Here is a 19,998-nt window from a genome sequence, read left to right as displayed (position 1 = left end):
GTTGAAAGTAGAAAACCACTTTACTAAAAGCACTGCCAAATAGTCCTTATATCCCTCACCATCAAGGAGATTACTAATGCCAAATAAAGCGTCAAGCTGTCACCTACAGGAAATATCTTAAAGCTAAAAGTACAGATTTAATAAGTTCATTTATGCCAACTGCTAAAAGTCAAGGGCAATCTTCAGAACCTAGAAATGAGAGAATTCAGAAAGGACATGCAGGAAGGAGTGGAGCATGTTGGTATTTACAAAATTCCCACCAGTAACAGCTCAGACCTTAGATCACTCGGATGGGACAGTTATCTCTGTAGATAACTACAGAGGTTTGCTAACCCTCCCATTTATGTCTGAGTAATGTCATTAATTACAGTGAGAAAGAGGATCCATGACTTCAATCCAGATGGTCTAATTTTACATTAGATGAGCCAGAGGAAGAAGCTGATGCTGAAGACTGAAATAAGACCCATCCGTCTTCACATCAGTACCCCTCTTAGTGATGTGTCATTTTTATGGTTGCGTCTTTTGGAGAGAAAGTTGATCATGTCACTTTGTTAGAAGAGAATAGTGAGCAGCAGGGACACTTTTGCAGTGAAATAACAGGAACTTGTTCTAGATAGGCATCAAGGTTCTATTTACTGCCTTCCTTGGGTCAGGCTATAAGAAACCCAATCTCGAAGGATAAAGGTATAGCTTATGTTGCCTTAGAAATCACTACTGGGACAGAGGAATTTTACTCAACTGGATGTGACCAAAAAAAAAAAAAAAAAGCATCCCTTGGTGGGTCACATGACCTCACAAGTTCTCAAAGCAGATCTCTTCTCAGAAGGACACTCTGTGGATTCCCTGAAATCGGAGGCAGTTTCTTGTTGCCAATGCAGGAAGAAAACAGGTGGATGGATAAATAAGTATGGCCTTGCTCCTCCTGGTCTCTTTGCTGGCATTCCTGAGCTTGGGCTCCGGATGTTATCATCGGCTCTGTCACTGCTCTAACAAAGTTTTCCTCTGCCAAGACAGCAAGGTGACAGAGATTCCCTCTGACCTCCCCCGGAATGCAGTTGAACTGTGAGTATCAGCGGGAATAGCCGCACCACGGGCATTTGTGTGTGGAGTACTATTATTATTTTCACATGAGGCGATATCGATTGGGCTGAAATATTTCTGCTTTGACCAAAGGCTTGAATAAAACAAACTCCCCCAGCCCAAAACTCCTGCCTGTGGCTCTCCGAGGAGCTTAGGTGAGAGTTTGTTCCAGCATTCGTCAGGGAAGGGCGGTGTAGAAACCTAAATCCCAAGGCAAAGGGAAGGGGTTTTAGTCTTTTCTCCACACATTTACTCGAAGGTTCCATGTTCCCTTTAGTGGAGCCAGAAAAGCAAAACCAGAAGCCACGTTAAAAAACTTAGGAGACCGAGAATTGGAGGCAGAAAGATGGCTGATGTAATCTGAGTAAACAATGTGTCTCTCCTGAGGACAATGAATTCATGAATGTTAGAGTCTCTGTCTTTGAAGGCACCAGCAGATAATTCCTGCATTGAGATTTTGCTTCCTGAGGAAAAATGGGAGAGAGAGAGAAGAGGGTAAAAGGCATAAAGAAGAAAAGGAAAGAAGCAAGGAAGGAAGGAGAAAGGGAGGGAGAAACACAGGATGCCCACTTTCAATCTTTATAAAACCATTTTAACAGGAAGTAAGTAGATCAGTCTCCTAGAGCCTGGCACCAACTGAGACATCCTCTTCTTCTACCTCTTAGTCTTGGAAATTAGGAATCTGCTGTCCATACTCTCACAGTGAGTTGAGGCAGAACCTAATCTGGAAATCAGCCCTTCAACTCACAAGCAGTTCTTTCCCCCAGGACCTGTGCCTGATTACATAAGCCCACCACCAGGCAGGGCGTCTGATGATCAAATTACTACCCCTCTGCATCCTCAGTGTTTCTATCCCAAGGATTTTAAACAGCAGCCACTACTTTGGATGGAGGTGTGTTTCACCTTTTGTCCCCTAGAGCTATAGATGACATTTATTTTATTGCAAAATGTAGTCATCTTTTCAGTTCACCAATTGCCATAATGACCCTCCACATGTTGGTGAGATCTTTCACTCAGGGACAAATGGTTACAACATGGTTGTCTGCCTGCCCCTTTCCCCTCGACACCCTCCAATCTTTGGTTCCTATCCAGAGGAAGCTGCAGAGACAGGAAAAATAACTGGACGGCTCTGTTTTGGCTCCACCGCCTCAGATGAGACAGTTATTTCTGATCATGCTGAAGAGCAAACCTACACACAAAGACAGTCTGGCTTATTGGGTCATTCTAAACACAAGAGAAGACCAAGGCACCTGGTCTCCTAAAAGAAGTCACTTGCTCCTAAGTGACTCTGAACAATGTCTTAACCCCTTCTGAACCACAGCTTCCTCTCTTCTAAACTAATTTTAATACATTGCTAGTTGGGATTGTTTTGAACACTAAAAGATATAGATTCTCCTCCTTCCCTACCCACAATTCCCATCTCTCCTGGACCTTCCCTATTTCTTCCAGTGTTTCCCTTTGGGTCAAGTGGTGCCGTCCACTTGCTAAAGCAAACAGCCACCTCCAAATTTCATTGTAGAAGGTAGTCATCTTTTCAGTTCACCAATTGCCATAATGCCACTCCACATGTTGGTGCCACATTTCAGATTTTTACTCAGGGACAAATGGTTATAACGTGAGAGTCGGCCTGCCAGGTTCCCCTTGGTGTCCTCCAGTCTTGGGTTCCTATTCAGAGGCAGCTGCAAAGAGAGCTCCTCTACCCCCTAAAACTCCCTTCCACAGCAGTCTGTTGCCTATCTGAAATCTCTTCGCCAGAAGAGAGTATTTTTTTTTTTAATTTTGTTTCATTCTTCACAGAAACATAGGTGGAAAAGGGAGGGAAGGAAGGATGGGCCGGAGGAAGGAAGGGAAGGAGGGAAAGGGGGAGGAAGGGAAAGAAAGGAAAAATCCATTCCCACACCCCAAATCCCCAGTGTGTGTGCATGAATGCGTGTAGAAGGAGCAGGAGTGTGTTCTTTTTACATTATACTAAGGCACAAATAACCAAAATACATATCTGTCCAAAAGCATTTTTTTAGCTGAGGAAAGAAAGCATAAGGCATTTAAATTTTATAGACAGAGATTGTGGGAGAGTGTTGGAAAGAGCACCAGATACATATTTCATGCTCCTTACACCTGGCTCTGGGTCAGGTGTTACATCAGTACAATAGAAGACAAAGCTGCATAAAATGAGGAAGGAATAAGAAAGTACTTGCCAGTTGTTGGCATTTTTCCCACCTGAGGAATGAGTATGGTTGAGAGCTCCCAGTACTAAAGGTCTCCCAGGTGCCTAATCTTTAGAAGATTGTTTCGTCTGCATGCTCAGTAGGGCCTGAGTTGGACAAACCTAGACTTTGGCTTGGCAGTCTTCTTGGTAAGGTATATTGAGGGAAAGTAGAGAAAATGTTGCATTGACTATTAGAAAAAAAATAGGGAAAGGGCAGGGCTCAGGGATAGCGCACTTGCCTGGCATGCATGAGGCACTGGGTTCGAGTCTCAGCATAAAGGTCAATACATAAAGGTCAATCAACAAATATTTTTTAAAAAGGAAAAAAATAGGGAAATTATTTGAGAGGTTTTTTTATTGTATTAATCACTAAAGAGTAGATTAAATGCTGAGTGAACTAGAACTCAACATCCTGTTACTATGAAAGAAAAATTACTTTATTTTTCCTCCTTGAAAGGATTGGATCAGGGTTATCTGGAATGTTGGCAGAAGAGAGCTGAAAGTGCTGTTCAATTAGAAATATTTCTAATTCACCTTGCAGTCTTCCACGTTTCGGTCTTGGCTTTTATGATGATCAAGTCAGGGTGCAGGTAGATGGAATATCTGGGTTTCATTGATTGCATGTGCTTAATGCACCAACATGAAAAAGCTTTATTATAACTGAGGGCCCACTAGGAAAACAACTCCTATGTTTTACCACATATATTGTTATCCTATCATTCTGTATACTTCATAGCAGTTTCATTTCATTTCATATATCTGCCAGTTATCACCAAAGATTTCTAATACCCTACAATCTGCACCTACTGGTAAGAATGCAGAGGCATCACCAACCAAGGTGGATTCCATTTACCAAATGACACCTACAACTTTCTGTATACTTTGTACATGCTGCTTCATGAAATGTTCACGGTAGTACTGCAAATATGGCATTACAGACAGCTCTGTTTCTCAAATGAAGGAAGCCAAAGCACAGAAAAGTTGAATAACGTGGGCAGAGTCAACCCTGAAGCTCCTGGATAGCAGAACAGGGAACTGGATTTGAATCTGTATTTATATTTCCTATGCATGACTTGGGTTCTTCTAGTGTGGTGTCCTGGGAATTTGGACCAAAAGTCAGCTGTCTAGGACATAGAATCTCTTTTACAACTACTCTATCATGGCAGCATGGAGGAGCCATAGATAACAGATAAATGAATGAGCATAGAGTGGTCCAGCAAAACTTACCTCAGGGACACTGAAACTTGGTTTTAATTTTCCCATCACAAAAATTTATTCCTTTGAGTTTTTGCACCATGTAAAAAAATGGAAAAGATTTTTAGCTGATGGGCCATAAAAAAAAAATTGTAAAGCAAGTCAGATTTGGCCCACAGGCTGTATGTCACCCACTTCTGGTTTAGGCTATACCTGAGAGAATGGATCTGAGATGACACGCAGACGGAGAGAGCAATACACTGGGTGAGTAGGTCAGGAGTTGGGCCACTCAGAGGCAATATTTCCAGGTCATCCTTTAACTGGATCTGATGAGTCGGAGATAGTAGAGAACAGCATCTAGAATCTGATATACTTGAGTTTAAACTGAGGCTCTGCCATTAAGTCTTGGCTCTGTCTTCTGGGCTCTTGGCTGTATAATGGAAATTACATTGTGTGCCTAACTCACAGAATTGCTATGGGGACTAAATTAGACAATGTAGGTAAAACACTTTGCACAAAGTCTTTCATGCTGTTGATAGTGATTATGGCAGTGTTCTTACCTGCAAAAAACTAGGCAAAAGCTACTTACCACACAGGGCTTTCATGAGGAGCAAATCAGTCAAGAGGTATGAAACTGCTTTGGAAAATTGATATAAAGATTTTTTTATAATTCTGAGAAAGTTTGCAATCTTCCTCTTATTTAAGAATAATCTTTTCTTCCCAGTTGGCTGGAGCTCTTAACCTCCATGCGATTACTTTCTGAGTTAAATATATATATATATATATATATATATATATATATATATATATATATATTTCTTAAGGTTGTCAATATTTGCCAAGAACCCAGGGAACAGCTTCATTCAGACCATTGTCAAAAGAATTTTGATTTCTGAATTGTTGCCAAAACTGCTTCATCTGGAGGCAGTCAGTGAATCTAGAAAGGTCCTTTTAATCTTGCCTTATTCTTTCTAGAGTTAGAATTCCTACAGAGATGTAAACACCCATTCTAAATCTGAAAATTTAAGTCAAGGCAATTGCATGTTTACAACCATCTTTTTATTCAGCAGGGTCAGATGACCATAACACCAAAGAAGAGAAGGGTCCACTGGTGGTCATTCCTGGCTTAGGGAGATCTGCACAGGGATTGTATTGTAGGCTGCAGCACATTCCCACAGCACATTCCCACACCTCTCTGCAATCTCATTTGATGAGCACTTTGAATTATCTAATAATCTTTTTCCCTTTTTATTTTCTTTCTCTGCCTCCTATCCTTGTGGTGTTGTCTTGGTTTAGATCATTCTCCATACTCCATGACCCAAGATTATTATTTATTTAGGAGCTCAATAGTGTGTCTAGTTTATAGTCTGTCCTTTGTAGGCCCTTAGTTCTGAGCAATGTATCAGTGTTCTGTGCAAAAGGGGGAGCCAGTAAATTGTGTGATCTCCAAGTGAAAGAGCTTTTGATGTTTGCAAACAGGTTTAATTATGGAATGTTGTTCCTAAGAACATCTTTGGGGATAATATGTCACAGAACATACTTTGGGAAAGATTAAAAGACTGGTATATCCAACCTCAGAGAGAATCCTTCATAAAGTCTGAACCACAACCAGACCTCTTGACTCCCCATTCAGTTCTCAATAATATCTAGAGATGGACCCATAAGTGGGTTTTCATTGCTTTGTGCCTGAGAAGCAGCTGTTAAAGAATGTGCTGTATTCTCATAAAGAAGATGATTCTAAAGTATTGACTACAGCCATTAGGAAACTAGCTGTTACTTGTTAATGTCATGTAAGTTTCAAACTTTTCCAATCACATGTCTAATCATTTCACAAAATCCTATCATACTGCTGATAGCAAGAGTTCTCTCTTTTCATTGCCATTGTCTTTGCTTGGGCTTAGACCATCTAATTACTTTCTAATTTATCTCCTTCCTACCAAACCCTCTTTTCCAAACCAACCTGCACGCCATCATTCCATTTCCTCTATAAAACACCACTACCACCATGTTATGATGCCCTAGTTCGAAATCATTCATTAGCTCAATAGCTCACCTTTATGACTTACCTCTCACCATTCTCAGGAGGAACCTACTCCACAGGCTGATGTGGACTTTCTAAGCACTGTGTGTGCATTTCATCTCCCTGTATCTCTATGGTACGCTTCTTGCTTGTGCTATCCTAAGTTTCTTCTTTGCCTCTTGCCATGCATGCTAGTTACAATCTCACTCAAATTTTGTCTCTTTCATTATGTCATCCCTTATCAGCCTGTCTTTACTTAATCTTGCAATCATCTGAACCCTGCTGCAGTGCATTTCACACTTAATCTTGCTTTGCATTTAATTTTTCATGTGTGTCTTATTTCTTCAACTGCAGTGAAAATTTCCTTTGTACTGCTTATTGTGCCTGGTTCAATGCAATGTATGTTCCAGGCTCTCAATTACGTGTAGAACAAATGATTTAATAAATCAGGGGGAATTACATCTGTTTATTTGCTCTGCTCTCAGTATTGAAGAAAAGATTTCTATAAAAGATGGTTATTGTTCTCTCCTGTGGTGAACTACTATAGGATTTGATAGTTTTCTTGTTTCCCTTGCTTTTTTATGTGTTTGTTTTAAGAAAATGCCGGTGTTATTCCAGAATTTATTAATACATTCGGAAAGACAGAAACAAGTCTCCTAGGTTAAAAGTTGAATATTCCATACTCTAGGCACGTCACTCAGTTCTTTTGACTTAAATAATAGTATCTGCTTCTCTCTACTTAGCAAGAAAAAAAATGAATGAAACTGCTTAAACAAATCAATTTAAACCAGGCAAAAATGTTCAAAGAAAAATAATTTTGCCAATTAGGATCAGAGCGCACCTGAATGGTTTTCTATATTCCCTAGATGTATTTTAATTGTGGACATTCTCTCTGGTTATCAAAACCAAAAACTCCACTGTTCAGATTGCCCTAGGAATCCAAGTCCACACACTCCCATCTCCATGTCTAGATACTTCTTTGAAAGAAACAAATAGCACTGCATTCATGCTAATGAATACATAATCCCTTTTCTTAATGCAAAATCCTCTACTTTAGTGAGAAATGATATGCCTATGTCCAACATTTAGAATTTAATTGGGCTAGGGGAAAGAGAGGTTTCTATTCCCCACAGAGGAATCAGAAAAAAAAAATGACGAAAGAAATTGCTATAGAAATGCAGTACCTTGAAAAAGTGGCAATTACATTGTAAGGAAAGAATCTTTTAAAGTAGAAGATGAACTCTACCCTGAGAATTGGCTAAGAGCTATAATTTACAGAGTCATTATCAGCAATTGAAAAGTAGGGGTTTGAAAGTACAGAAGTGCACTCACTTGGTAATGATAAAATCTCCTTGTTTACCTAAAGATGCTTGCTGTCCTTCCTCATCCGAGTCTTCTACTAAAGAAACTTGAGCTTCAGAAGCAGGACATCATGGCAGAAAATGGGAAAACCATTTAACTTTTGATTATCCTTCTCCAAAGCCACTAATTGGGTTATCTAGTTACTGTGGTTGATTGGACTATGCTTTTTTTTTAAAGCTGTTAGATGTAGACTCTCCAATTTAGCTTTATTTAGACTAGATCTAGCTTATATATCCCACAAGGTCAGCTAGGAAAAAGAGTAATTATTTTTAATTGCCTAGGATCTGATTATAATGAGATTTGGATGTTGGTTCTTAATCTGACCTCTCCCTGAAGTATCTCACAGTGTGTTTCATATCTCTGACCTGAGCATGCCATTACTTTGGTCGTTCATATGGAATATGCCAGCTGATCTGAAAATCTTCATGAGGGCTTGCAAACAAAAAAAAAACTATTTCAAAAAGCAACCAAACCCTTGTCATGGATTTGAACTCAATTATACTTTTAGTCTATGAGTGATTTGAATCTACTTTCTTTCATGTCTTCTCCTATACCTCTTTCAGCAAGAACCAACCCAGAACCATCACAGAATCCTGTGTTAGAAATAGAGGAAAAGACACAACATCTCCCTAATGCCTAGCTCAGTGAAAACCCCTGCAAAATAGGGATCCCAAAAGTTTAAGTTTCAACAAAGCATAAAGGTCAACTAGCCAAGGATATCAGAGAGAAAACTTATGAGATGATGGTTGAAAGATTGAGGCAAAGTGATTCTTTGTTGACTTCAATTCTAAAAAGCTTTGACTTCACAAACATCTTCAGGTATAAATGTTATGCTGAGATTGCAATAAATCACCAAGTTGATCTTAAAAGGGGAGATGGCACATTTATTCACCAGCTAGCAGTCCGGATTCACCAACTTGCAGACCAAAGGGCAGTCTGAAAGTCTACACCCTCCAACCACCTCTTTAGGGGTTAGAGTACACCTTTATAGTCCAAAAGCACACTAATCATAAGTGGCTGTTGCTGTGATTCAAAACCACAAACAAACATCATGAGATCTAAAATCATAAGCAGAAGGGGAAGTGGGTCAAAATGATCCTAGTTGAGTACAAGTTATATAATGGTCACTAATATCTAGACGATCATTTTCTGACAGAGTACATTGTCCAAGAAAAAATGAGAACCAAAAAGAGAACAATTTTACACTGCATAAGAAGAACAGAAACATTTGCGTTTCTAAGCAGGGTGTGCTAAGCAGGATCAGGTTGGCAAAGGCAGAGTTTTCTCATGGGAGAAGTTTTTCTCACATGACGTGGAGTCTCAGGGTAAAATGGAGTCTGTTTGGTTATTGCCCATAGCCTGGCCCATAATACCAACTTTCTCCAAACCAATAGGCTTTTCCTAGGCCTCAGATTCCAGCAGCTTTTGAATGCTACAATGCTGTGATTACAGCTGTGGGACTTAGGAGGTGAGGATGTTTGCCTTTGGTTTAATGGACAGTTCTGCTATTTTGAAAAGCAACATGGAAACCCACGTACAAACAGCCCTCCTGTTACTTTCAGTTTGGTAGGGATTTTTAAAAAAAAGAATGTATGAGGAATCCCAGCTCCAACAATTATTTTGTACTTAAATAAACAAAGGCTGACAGGTCACACTGAATACTGCACCTCCTCTAGTATTCTCTTGGAATAAGAAGGGCATGAGAGACAGAGATCTCTGAGATGGATGAGTCATAGCCTTGAGTACTAGATTTTCATGAGTGGCTCTAGTTTAAATTTATAATAGTTCATGAAAATTTGGTTCAGGATATAGGATCACATCCCTAGAAAAGAGTGTTACCTCTACTGTGCTTTTCTAACCTCTCAATTGCTCTTTGAGCCTTCTGTCTTCTCCCCTCCCAGATTCCTGTCCTGAGCTCTGCCCTACTCTGAACTCCAATGACCATATTCAGGACAAAAAGCTAAAGTCATACATTTGGCATTGATACCCTTCATATTTCAGAATCCGATAAACTCTTGTGTCTCCTCTCTCATCTCCCATGCTCTCGGCCCTTTATTCTACAAACTACTTTCTTTTCCGTGGCTCCCAGGTACATCTTTATATTCTCAACTTGAGTCTGTCCTATTTTCTCCAAACTGAATATATTCTCCTACTCCAGTATTATTCACCTTTGAGACCACAGTAGAGAGGCTCATTTTTCATGAAGTTTTCTTTCAACAGCAAATACGTATTGATTATATATGTGCAATACACTATACTAGGCACTTGGGAGAAAACAATCAATAGAAGAAGCAAGGTCCCTGCTCTTATGAAGTTGCTAAAAAAGAACATCAAACAAAGTAATAACGATAATGTTTTCCCTCACTCTTACCCACAATAATCAAAATCTCCATTGGAACCCAGAATAGTCATTGTCAAAACCACTAATTTGACAATTAATTGCATGTTGCTTTGTGTGATGTGAATCACAGACTGTGAGAGCTAAAAGAAACGGATGCCCAGGGAAAGCCAATGAGAGGGTAGCTGTATGTCTGATCCCGGAAGAAAGCTGATGAGAAGGCAGGCATCAGCCTGTCCCATCCAGACCTGTACCTCTGCCTCCTCTAGTGTTGATTTCAGGAGCTGGGCAGGGCTACTTCCCAAATACCGGCTTTACAAACCTTGAAATAAAATAGAATGACAAATGAACACCAGTAAATAAATGATAGAGTTTAACTGGCAGATATCCAAATATTTAAGTTTGTCTAGAAGTTTTCAAACTGTGAAAATCCAAGAGACTGGATCCTTTGAGTTTGGATGAAAGGGACTGATAGAGAAGTCGGAGAAAATACACCAAAGGGGGAAATTTAAGTTACTCTATTGCTTTTCCAACTTCATAATTTTTCCTAAAGCCACTTGTGTTCCTGAATGATATTATGGGTAAGAGTTTGCCTGTCAATAGGCCCTGTATGCCAGCTTCCCCCCAGAGCAGTGGGGTATAGTCTTTGAAACTGGTAATTACATAGAGTTTGCCTTAACAAAGCCCTTAGGCTTCTGAAAATGACACACCTGCTTTGGCATTTGGGGGACACTAATAGGGAATTATTGAATTCTGTTGAACTTATAGATTACTTCCCTTTCCTCTAAATTTCAAACTATTTGGAAAGTTATGTTAGCTTTAGAATACAAAAGCAAATTAAATGTAGAATGATCACTATCCATCAACAGATCACAGCCTGATCAGGTGTCAGCACTCAGCCCCAAACCATTGTCACTGTCATTTGACCACCAAGATTGATTTCTGATTAGTACAGAAATGGAAGAAATCTTCATTTAATCAGAATTTGTTTGTGGGCAAGCACTGCAGCATTTCTCTAAGTACAGGTATTGGGGAAAAACACATGACAGTTTTAAGATAGAAAACAAACTGGAAAAGCAACAAAAGAAAATAGAAGAATTATGAAGAAGCAAAGAGGTCACTGGGGATACTATGTACAGCAGCAAAATTGCTTATCATGCCTCTGATTGTGAAAATCTGCTGAACCCCTTCAATAAGAACGCACAGTCTTGGAAAGGCATCTAATTCCCCCAAACAAATACTAGAGACAAGTGGAAAGAGAACAAACAGTTCTGGTAGCCAGATAGGAAAACAACAAAGCAGCTCTTAGAAGCAGATCTCTCAGGGAAGATCCTGGAGAAAGTAGACAAGCAACAACAGCAACAGAAGCTACAAGGACCTCAGCAAAAGAACCAGCTGGGTCATTAAGTCAGGAATTTCTGCATCACAATCTTCAGGTCTTGACTCAGGCTGGTCAAATTCCCTAGAGAAGATGCTTCCCAACTCCTACCTAGAGGGTGAAGCCCTCCCTGCCAACATTCTGACATTTCTAGTAGCTGGGAAGAGGGCTGGGGTGGGGGGTATGGTCTCAATACCCAGCACTTACAAGTGGTGCCTGGAACCCTGAAGCCCAGGAACTCTATTTTACTGTCTCTAAAGAATACATCTTTAGTGTTTTGCTGAGGTGGGTAAGACCTCTTACCTAACTGTTCTGAGTGGGAAATCTGGCTGCATCTTAAATTTTGCACCAATGCTCTTTAATATTATCCATCTCACCTTCTTTCCACCTCCTGCCCCACTTATACAGGTACCCAGTGGCTCCAATTCCTGAGTTATATTAAGGATGGTGTAGTACAAATCACATTGCTTTAGGATTAGATCTTCTTGAGTCTGTCAAATTAGCCCTTCTCAAATCTCCAATGTGCATGCAAATGAGAGGACTAGAATGTGAAAATACATGTTCTGAATCAATAAACTTCAGGAGGGTCCTCAGAGTTTACGTTGCTAACCAGTTTCCAGGCAATGTTGGCAGTGCTAGTTTCAAATCCACATTCATCCATCTCCTGCATGATCCTAATATTTTGTTAATCTTATTCTTGTTTCCTTGTGGTTTTATGCCTTTAAAAAAAGTCCCTTACTATTGTCTCAGTGTGGTTTCAGGAGGAAAAAAAATAGTTTTATATTTAATATGCCCTCCCTACCCAGAATCCCCATTTGTTATTCAACCCACTCAATCAGGCTCTGTCTCTATGGGTTCCAATGAAAATTCTTCTTGTCACAAGTGTCAATAAACCTCTTTATTTTCAGTATGTTTTATACTTTGCTTAAATTATTTTTCAAATAAAAACATAAAAGTTTGGATAGCAGAGGAATACCCTCAATTCATATGACAAATGCTGTGGTCTCTTCTCTCTTCACGTATTACACATTCTCAGGAATACACCATGTAGCTGACCATCCACCTGCTCTGTTTTTTCCTTTTGACTTCAGACTTCTGCGACACCACGCTACATTTTGCCCTACGTCTCATCCCAAACGCTGATCTCCTCTTCTGAGTTCTGTACTGCTAGCCAGCCTCTGAGTGTTGCAGGGCCTGGCTTCACCCTGGACCCTCCTCTCTCATGTATCTGGACTGTGTAAGATGATCCCATCCAGTCCCATGTTTTAAAATATAACCTACATTCATAATGTATATGGCATGGCTTTCCACTCCATGGAGCCTTTGACATGGAATATCCAACTCAAAATTTGACATCTTCACTTGAATCCCTAACTGTCCTCTCACAATCAACAATAACAACACAAAAATAATGCACGAAATGTTCCTTTCCCAAGCCCTATAGACACTTTTCTCCTAGTCTTTGCTATCTGTATAAATGCATATGTCATCAAATCCTCACCCTCAAATCAATCCATGACCAGATTCTGAGGATTTAGCCCACCAAAATACAGTTCTAAAATCTGCATTTCTCCATATTGTCCCTACAACCACCTTAGCTCAGACCACAATCTTATCTGGGCGACTGCAATAGCTCCCATCACTTTCCATATTTTGGTTTCACTTGAATCTACAGCCCATCCCCCCATGTGACAGCAAGAGTGTCTTTCCAAAACACTATGGCATACAATTACTTAAAATTTCATTTAGAATAAAAATTATTCAACCCATGTTTTTTGATCACCTACCATGAGAGGCAGTGTTCTGGGTACTGGAGAATTAACAGAGAGCAAAATAGACCAAATTCTTCTCACATATGGAAAGCATATGTGCTTTTCCATGACAACAAATCATCCCCTGGTCTGGCTTTTGCTTGCTTTCCATAATGCTCATGCTGTCGTGCTTACCTATCACCACTGTTCTCTAGCCACCCTGGACCCACCTGGACCCCTTACTACTCTTCCAGTACACCAATTTCTTTCTACCTGAGGTGTTTTTACTTGTTTTTTTTTTTTCTGTCCAGAATGTTTTTCTCTCTCCTTTTTTACATGGCTTCTCATCTTTCCAGTCTCCACCAAATGCTGCCCCAACAGAGGGGCCTTTCTTGTCCAATGTATTATAATTCCATCATCCATTATTTTAGCATGTAATGCTCTTATTACTTTCATAAATTTACTGCAACTTGAATGTTATTTTTTTGATATCTTCTTTTCCCCACCCCCAGCCACTATAAACTAGAATTAAAGTTGTGTGATGGTAAGAATTCCACTATGTTGCAATGTTTCTGGTACAAAGTACATGTTCAACATGTACGTATGTGCATTGAATGAATAAATGAAAAGCCCTCTCAAGTAAATATTTAAAATGGAAAATTGAGTGATATATATATATATATGTATATATATATATGATACACATATTATATATTCCTCACAGCCCTATTTACATAAAACCTTACATATATATTATATATTATATATTATGTATTATGTATTATATATATGACACATATATATATACACCTAGTCCTACTGTGCCACTATGCTATATGCCCTTTCAGTGTCTTACAAAATAGTTTTGTACTACAGCTTTCACTGTTCCAATTTTGGAAGTAAGAAAAAAATGAAATCAAAGAAGAATAGCCCAAAGTCACCAACTTCTTGGTTTCACAATTTAAATTTACATTCCTGAAAGAGCTGATTTAAAAATGTACCTTTTTGTGCTTACCATGAAGAAAGAACAGAGGATCTCCCTCTCCTCTGAACTAGTCTAAATTTTTCATTTGAGGATTTATATATGTGTGAGGCTGGAGTCATTTATAATACAAAATTTACATATTATCCTGCCCCTCAGATCTAACAAAGTGAGGGTTAGGACTGCACCCTCTGCTGCACCCAGCCAGGTTAGGTACTTCGTAACCAGCCAATAAGGAGGAGACAATAATACAGATAAAGAGTGATTCAGGGGGTCATGAATAAGTAGGATGAAGATGAAAAAGTAAATATCAATGCATGCTTCCATTGGTAAAATAAAAAATAATCTGAAATCATTTAATGTTAAGGAGCTGTTTGAGCATCTATATGCCTGTGAAGGAGGCAGTTGACAGGCTGGCTCCAACTCTCTGTTGCCTTTCACACCTTTTCTATGAAGATAGCCCCCCAGAAATAGCTAACACTCGGCAGGTTGAGTAGCTGATCTTCTGCAGGTGCAGAGGCTTAGCAGAAGGAACGCTGTGTGAAATAGAGGGCTTGATGGAGACCCAGAAGTCATGTACATACTCCCTAAATGGTCCTCATTGAATGAAATGAACCTTGATGATGATGTTTCAAGAACTCCATAGAGTTCTGGAAAAAAAGTTTATATTGATATAACATGATTTTACAGTCTCTTTTCTAAAACATATTTCTAGATTTGGAGAATTGTACCCCTATTTTCTCACTTTGGTTGTTATTTAACATTTCGGCCAAGGCTGTTCTAACAAGACCACAGCTTGCTATATAATACCATATGAGAGGCACCAAGGTGGCTCAGTTGCCTGAAAATATCTCTTCTACTACTTGTCACAATACCATCGTTAATAAATCTATCTTCAGAACCTTAAAGATTTCTCTAATTTCTAAATCTCTGAAATTGAAATATAAATCTTACTGGTGAGATTGGATCCCAAGTTTTTAACAGCTAGCCCTATGCTCTGGCTTTTAAAAATGTGCATTCCTCACAGCCCTATTTACGTAAGACCTTACATAAAAACATAATTCCATGGTGAAATCAGGAATTTGGAAAATGCTGCATGGTATAGCCCCAGTTCTAGACTCTCAGAGGCTGTCCAACTTTGTCTAATCCATGTTTTATAAAACACACTTCAAGAAATGGATATGGTGACTGATTAACTAAGAACATATTTTGGCAAATGGGACTTTATAAGTACCCAAAGGAACTAAAGTGTTAACAAATAAAGGTAGTATGTACATTGAGAAATAGGTCATAGACACAAAAATCCCTTTTTAAAATCCTAGATAGGCCAAGTCTCCTCTGCAAACCTTCCTTGTTCTTCAAATCAGAGAAATTTTGCTAGATGAACTTGAGACAGTATATATTACTTCCCTCCCCTTGTTTTAGAAATGAAAAATGAAGACTAGTGAGATGAAATGACTTGTCTAAGGTCATATGGTTCACTAAAGGCATTGCCTATCCTCTGTTTCCAAAGTCAAGAACTTTAAGCCTGCAATTTCCAAGCTTCTGAGGTATGAGCTGGGTTGTAGCTCAGTGGTAAAGCATGTGCCTTGCATGTGTGAAGCCCTGGGTGGTTCGATCCCCAGGTTGAAAAAAGAAAAGACAAAAACACTTTCTGGACATTACGAGCACGAGAACTCCACTACTGACTTGTTTTTACTGTAGCTTGTTTTTTGAAAAACAAAAATAATTGAGACATAATTCATACACCAAACAATTTACCCATTTAAAGTGTACATTTCAATGGTTTTGTATTCAAAGATAGGTATGAGCATCACCATGGTCAATTTTAAAACATTCTTGGCAGTCCAAAAGGAAAACATACAAATTAACTATCACCCCTCAACCTGCCCACATTCTACTCAACCCTAAGCAAGCACTAATCTACTTTCTGTCTCTGTAGATTCCTCTAGTCTGGACTTTCATGAGTGGAATCACACAATATGAGGTCTTTATTACATACTTCTTTCACCTAGCATAATATTTTCAAGGTTCATCCACACTGTCAAACTTCAGTATTTGTAGGCATATTGTGCTATTCTTTCAATAATTCTTTGAGATAAATTCCTCTATAAAATAATCCAATCAGATTGTTGCTCCATCAAAGAGACCATTTTAAAAGTCAAGAGTTTGATATTTATTCAGACCCAACAATGGCTCCTGCTAGCTCTCTTGTTTTCCCAGTCACATCCTACAAACTGGCCTGCACTAGAGTTCCATTAGCTCTATGAATCTCCCAAGTGCCTCTCACCACAACCTTCACTGTACCTGAGAGTGCTCCTAGGCTAAACTTCACTGTGTTCTACTGGCTTTAAAATGTTATGTGCGGGAAGTCAGCTGCATTGGGGAAAAAAAAAATTTAAAGGACCAGTACCACTATCTATTTTATAGCCTGCTTCTCCCTTGAGGCAAACTCTCTGAACCAGGGCTCTGAATCTGGGGGATGAGTTCAGTAAGAGGCTTCTCTCTGATACCACCACTCCAGTAGCTGAGTGCTCAGTGAACAGGGATCGGGGCCCAAGATCCTTTTGGTTTGATTCTCGGGGCCTGGAGCACCTGTACCATGAATGGGGGCAAGAGCTCTCAGGGCCCCAGTATTTTCAGTAGGCCACACTCAAGATGAAAAGAAAGTGAGTCACCACCTCTTAACCACACTTGTCCAAAACTTAGCCTCCCCAACAGGATTAGGGGGATGATGAGAAATGCCAATGTGCTGGCCCTCTTGGGAGCTGGGAGAGAGAAAACCCTGAGTTCTTGACAACAGGACAGCAGTCTGGACTTGGGTCTCCACTTATTTGAGGTCAGAGAGGAGGATGAGGCAATGGTCTTGGTTCAAATAGACAGACCCTTATGGTTTTTACTGCGTTTTTCTAAATTCTGGAAAACTCTTTGCTTTGGGGAGCCATTTCCAGAAGCTCTGAATAGGTTTTATGTTTGTTTTTATGATTTTCATCAGTTTCACTATGGAGCCCAACAGTAGGTCTCTTCACACTGTCATGCTGGAAGTCGATCCCACCACCATGTTCTTGACCAAGAAAAGCAGAGGCAGAGTGGGCTGTGGCCGAAAACAGCAGAGTAGTCAGGCACCCAGAATGATCATCTCTGAAGTTCTTGGTGTGTCCTTGAACATCACCAAAAAAAAAAAAAAAGAAAAGAAAAGAAAGAAAAAGAAAAAGAAAAACAGTTGGGCAAGCCAGGAAGAAATAAATGTTATCACAATGAAGTTATTCATCCCATTTTTTATTTTAATGTTTTCCCTGTGCGTTATTCATTTTAAATAATTCAGTACACACGTCCTAAATATTGGTCTAGTGAATGGTAATGACACTATCACCTACAAAATAAGAGCACTGACTGCTCTTCTTGGCAGGCACTGCAGTTTCTTAAACACTGTGACATGGTGAGCAAAGCACGTGGAAAGGGAATTACGACTGAAAGGATGTTTTCCAGGGTTGCTTCAGTTTGTTAGAACAAAGGAAAAGAACAGATTTATTTTCTCCTGAGCAGAATAGAGACAAAATGAACTTCTCCCTGGGTATTTACAGTCCTGACCATTCAGTTGAAGTAATTTCAGCAACAAAGAGTGTACAGTTGTACCAAATGGAAAACAAGTCAAAAGTTATATCAAAATCCCGAGTTCAGCATCTTCAACAGCAAATCACCGAGACTCTAAACAAAAGCCATACATCATCCAAAACCCATAACTACAGGCAACACATCTTTATTGAACACTTTCAGTGTGCACAGCAATTCTCTAGGATATAAGAGCAAGCCCTGACACACATACCCTCTGTCTACACACACCCTCTGACCAGTACTGAGGATTGAACCCAGGGTGCTTTGCCACTAATCTATATCCCTAGTCCTTTTTGTTTTATTTTGAGAGTCTCACTAAGTTGCTGAAGCTGGCCTCACACTTGCAATCCTCCTGCCTCAGCCTCCTGAGTAGCTGAGGTTACAGGTATTCATCACCATTGACATAGACTCTATTAATGCAGCTAAAGAGAGTAGGCACACATTTGCACAAACATAGAAAAAGAGAACAAGACTTTCTAATGTATCATGTGATAACATTAGGATAGGATGAGAGGAGCAATATTTGAGTCCTGGAGAAGTCCTTTGAAGGGAGAGGAACCTATGGTAGAATAAATATAGTATAGCACTTCCTTGAAAAAGATGAGACATGTGCTGGGTATAAAGGGATTTAAATATATGGTTGTGAGACAATTGTGCAATAGGCAGAAAGAACACCTAGAGAGCTATTCTAATAGCAGGAAATCAAAGAAATAACTTTTACTTCTGAATGAGAAAGCATTACTTCTGAATTGTCAACTTCATTTCTAGAAATGCACCAAGTATAGCACATGGGTTAAAGGGAGAAAGTTGAAGCATTTCTATTCCAGGTCTTTAATTTAAGATTATCCAGTAGGAAACAAAGGTGTTCTCTTAAAGGTTTGTGAAGGTTTGAATAAAAATAACTAAGGTGAGCTTGAGAGAAACTTGGTGAAGTGCAATGAATGGCTTTAAAAAATGTCTGTGACTAAATATAGAACAAATCAGATCCTGCCTTAGTTTGCAATTGAGAAAAATAAATGACTTAAGTCACTAGAAATATTTTAGCATAGAAGAGATTTTTCATTCATTTATCTTAACTGCCTTCAGAAGGGATAGACTGAGATCACAATACACCTAGAAAATCTTTGAATCTGAAGCAACATGATTTCCAAAATAAAGAATTCCTTCGGAGAAACTTAACTGAACATGGGGTTAATTTAGTCTTTTACACATAGAAATAAATAGGCCCCAATTAAATATAGATAACTTCCCCCAAAGTTAACTTGAAATTTACCATTTTGTTTGTTGGTCTTCAGTTCACCTCTTTCTTTAAACAAAGAAAAAATAATGAATGAAAAAATGAGTATAAAAAATGAATATCAATAAAATGTTGCAAATATCCTGCCTCCCCTTTTATTGTATTTTTCTAACTCTGCCTTCAGGGAAAGCAGTCAAGATCAGCTACTGATCTGCAGCCCACCTCATTTCATTTTTGCATTGCTCTCCTTAAGTTGTCTCCTTTCCAATAATCATTATGTGTAAGTGACACTCCAGGGGAAATCAATTCCTTTTGACTAAATAGAAAAGCCCATCTACCTCCCTCGAATCATAATTGGAGCTTTGTTTATTTTGCTGCTGTTTGAACCCCATAACAGCCACCCTCTTGTTTTCAACCAAAGTTGAGTAGTGTGTCTGCTGCAGCCTCAGGGGGACGGCTTGCCAGCTTTTAGGAACTTCCCCCTCAAGGAGGGAATAATTAGAACCACTTTGTTATCACAAGCACATTTCTCAGCAACTGGCTAGACGTTTTTGTTTTTCTCAAGATTGTTTAAAGAAAAAGTCCTTTAAGCCCCTAAGAGGACAATCTTTCTTATTTTCTCTCCACTAAGAAAGGAGGTACAGTTATAGAAAGCATTCAAATATGTAAGAACCTCAGAAACCGGGATCCCCATGCCTCGTTTCTATTTGTCTCAGATCTGCCGGGTGTTATGCGTGTCTTAGACCTCAGGAGATACTTTTTCCATAATTATAATTAATAATGGGCACTAAATTGATGAGTTGAACTGAATTGAATTACATTGAATAGAGCATCT

The 19,998-nt window shown here is 39.3% G+C and overlaps 1 protein-coding gene across 1 annotated transcript in view; it reads left to right on the top strand.

Moving 5' to 3' along the window:
- Window positions 1–907: 907 nt before the first annotated feature.
- The window catches only part of Fshr (follicle stimulating hormone receptor), a 166,781-nt gene continuing 147,690 nt past the window's right edge, over window positions 908–19,998 (top strand). The window contains exon 1 of the mRNA XM_027934325.3: window positions 908–1,062. Coding sequence (XP_027790126.2) covers window positions 908–1,062 — 155 coding nt within the window. The remainder of the gene's footprint in view (window positions 1,063–19,998) is intronic.

This window comes from Marmota flaviventris, chromosome 14 (genome assembly GCF_047511675.1).
Source record: "Marmota flaviventris isolate mMarFla1 chromosome 14, mMarFla1.hap1, whole genome shotgun sequence".
NCBI lineage: Eukaryota > Metazoa > Chordata > Mammalia > Rodentia > Sciuridae > Marmota > Marmota flaviventris.
The sequence above is the reverse complement of the archived record's forward strand: the minus strand, read 5'-3'. Positions and strand labels throughout refer to the sequence as shown.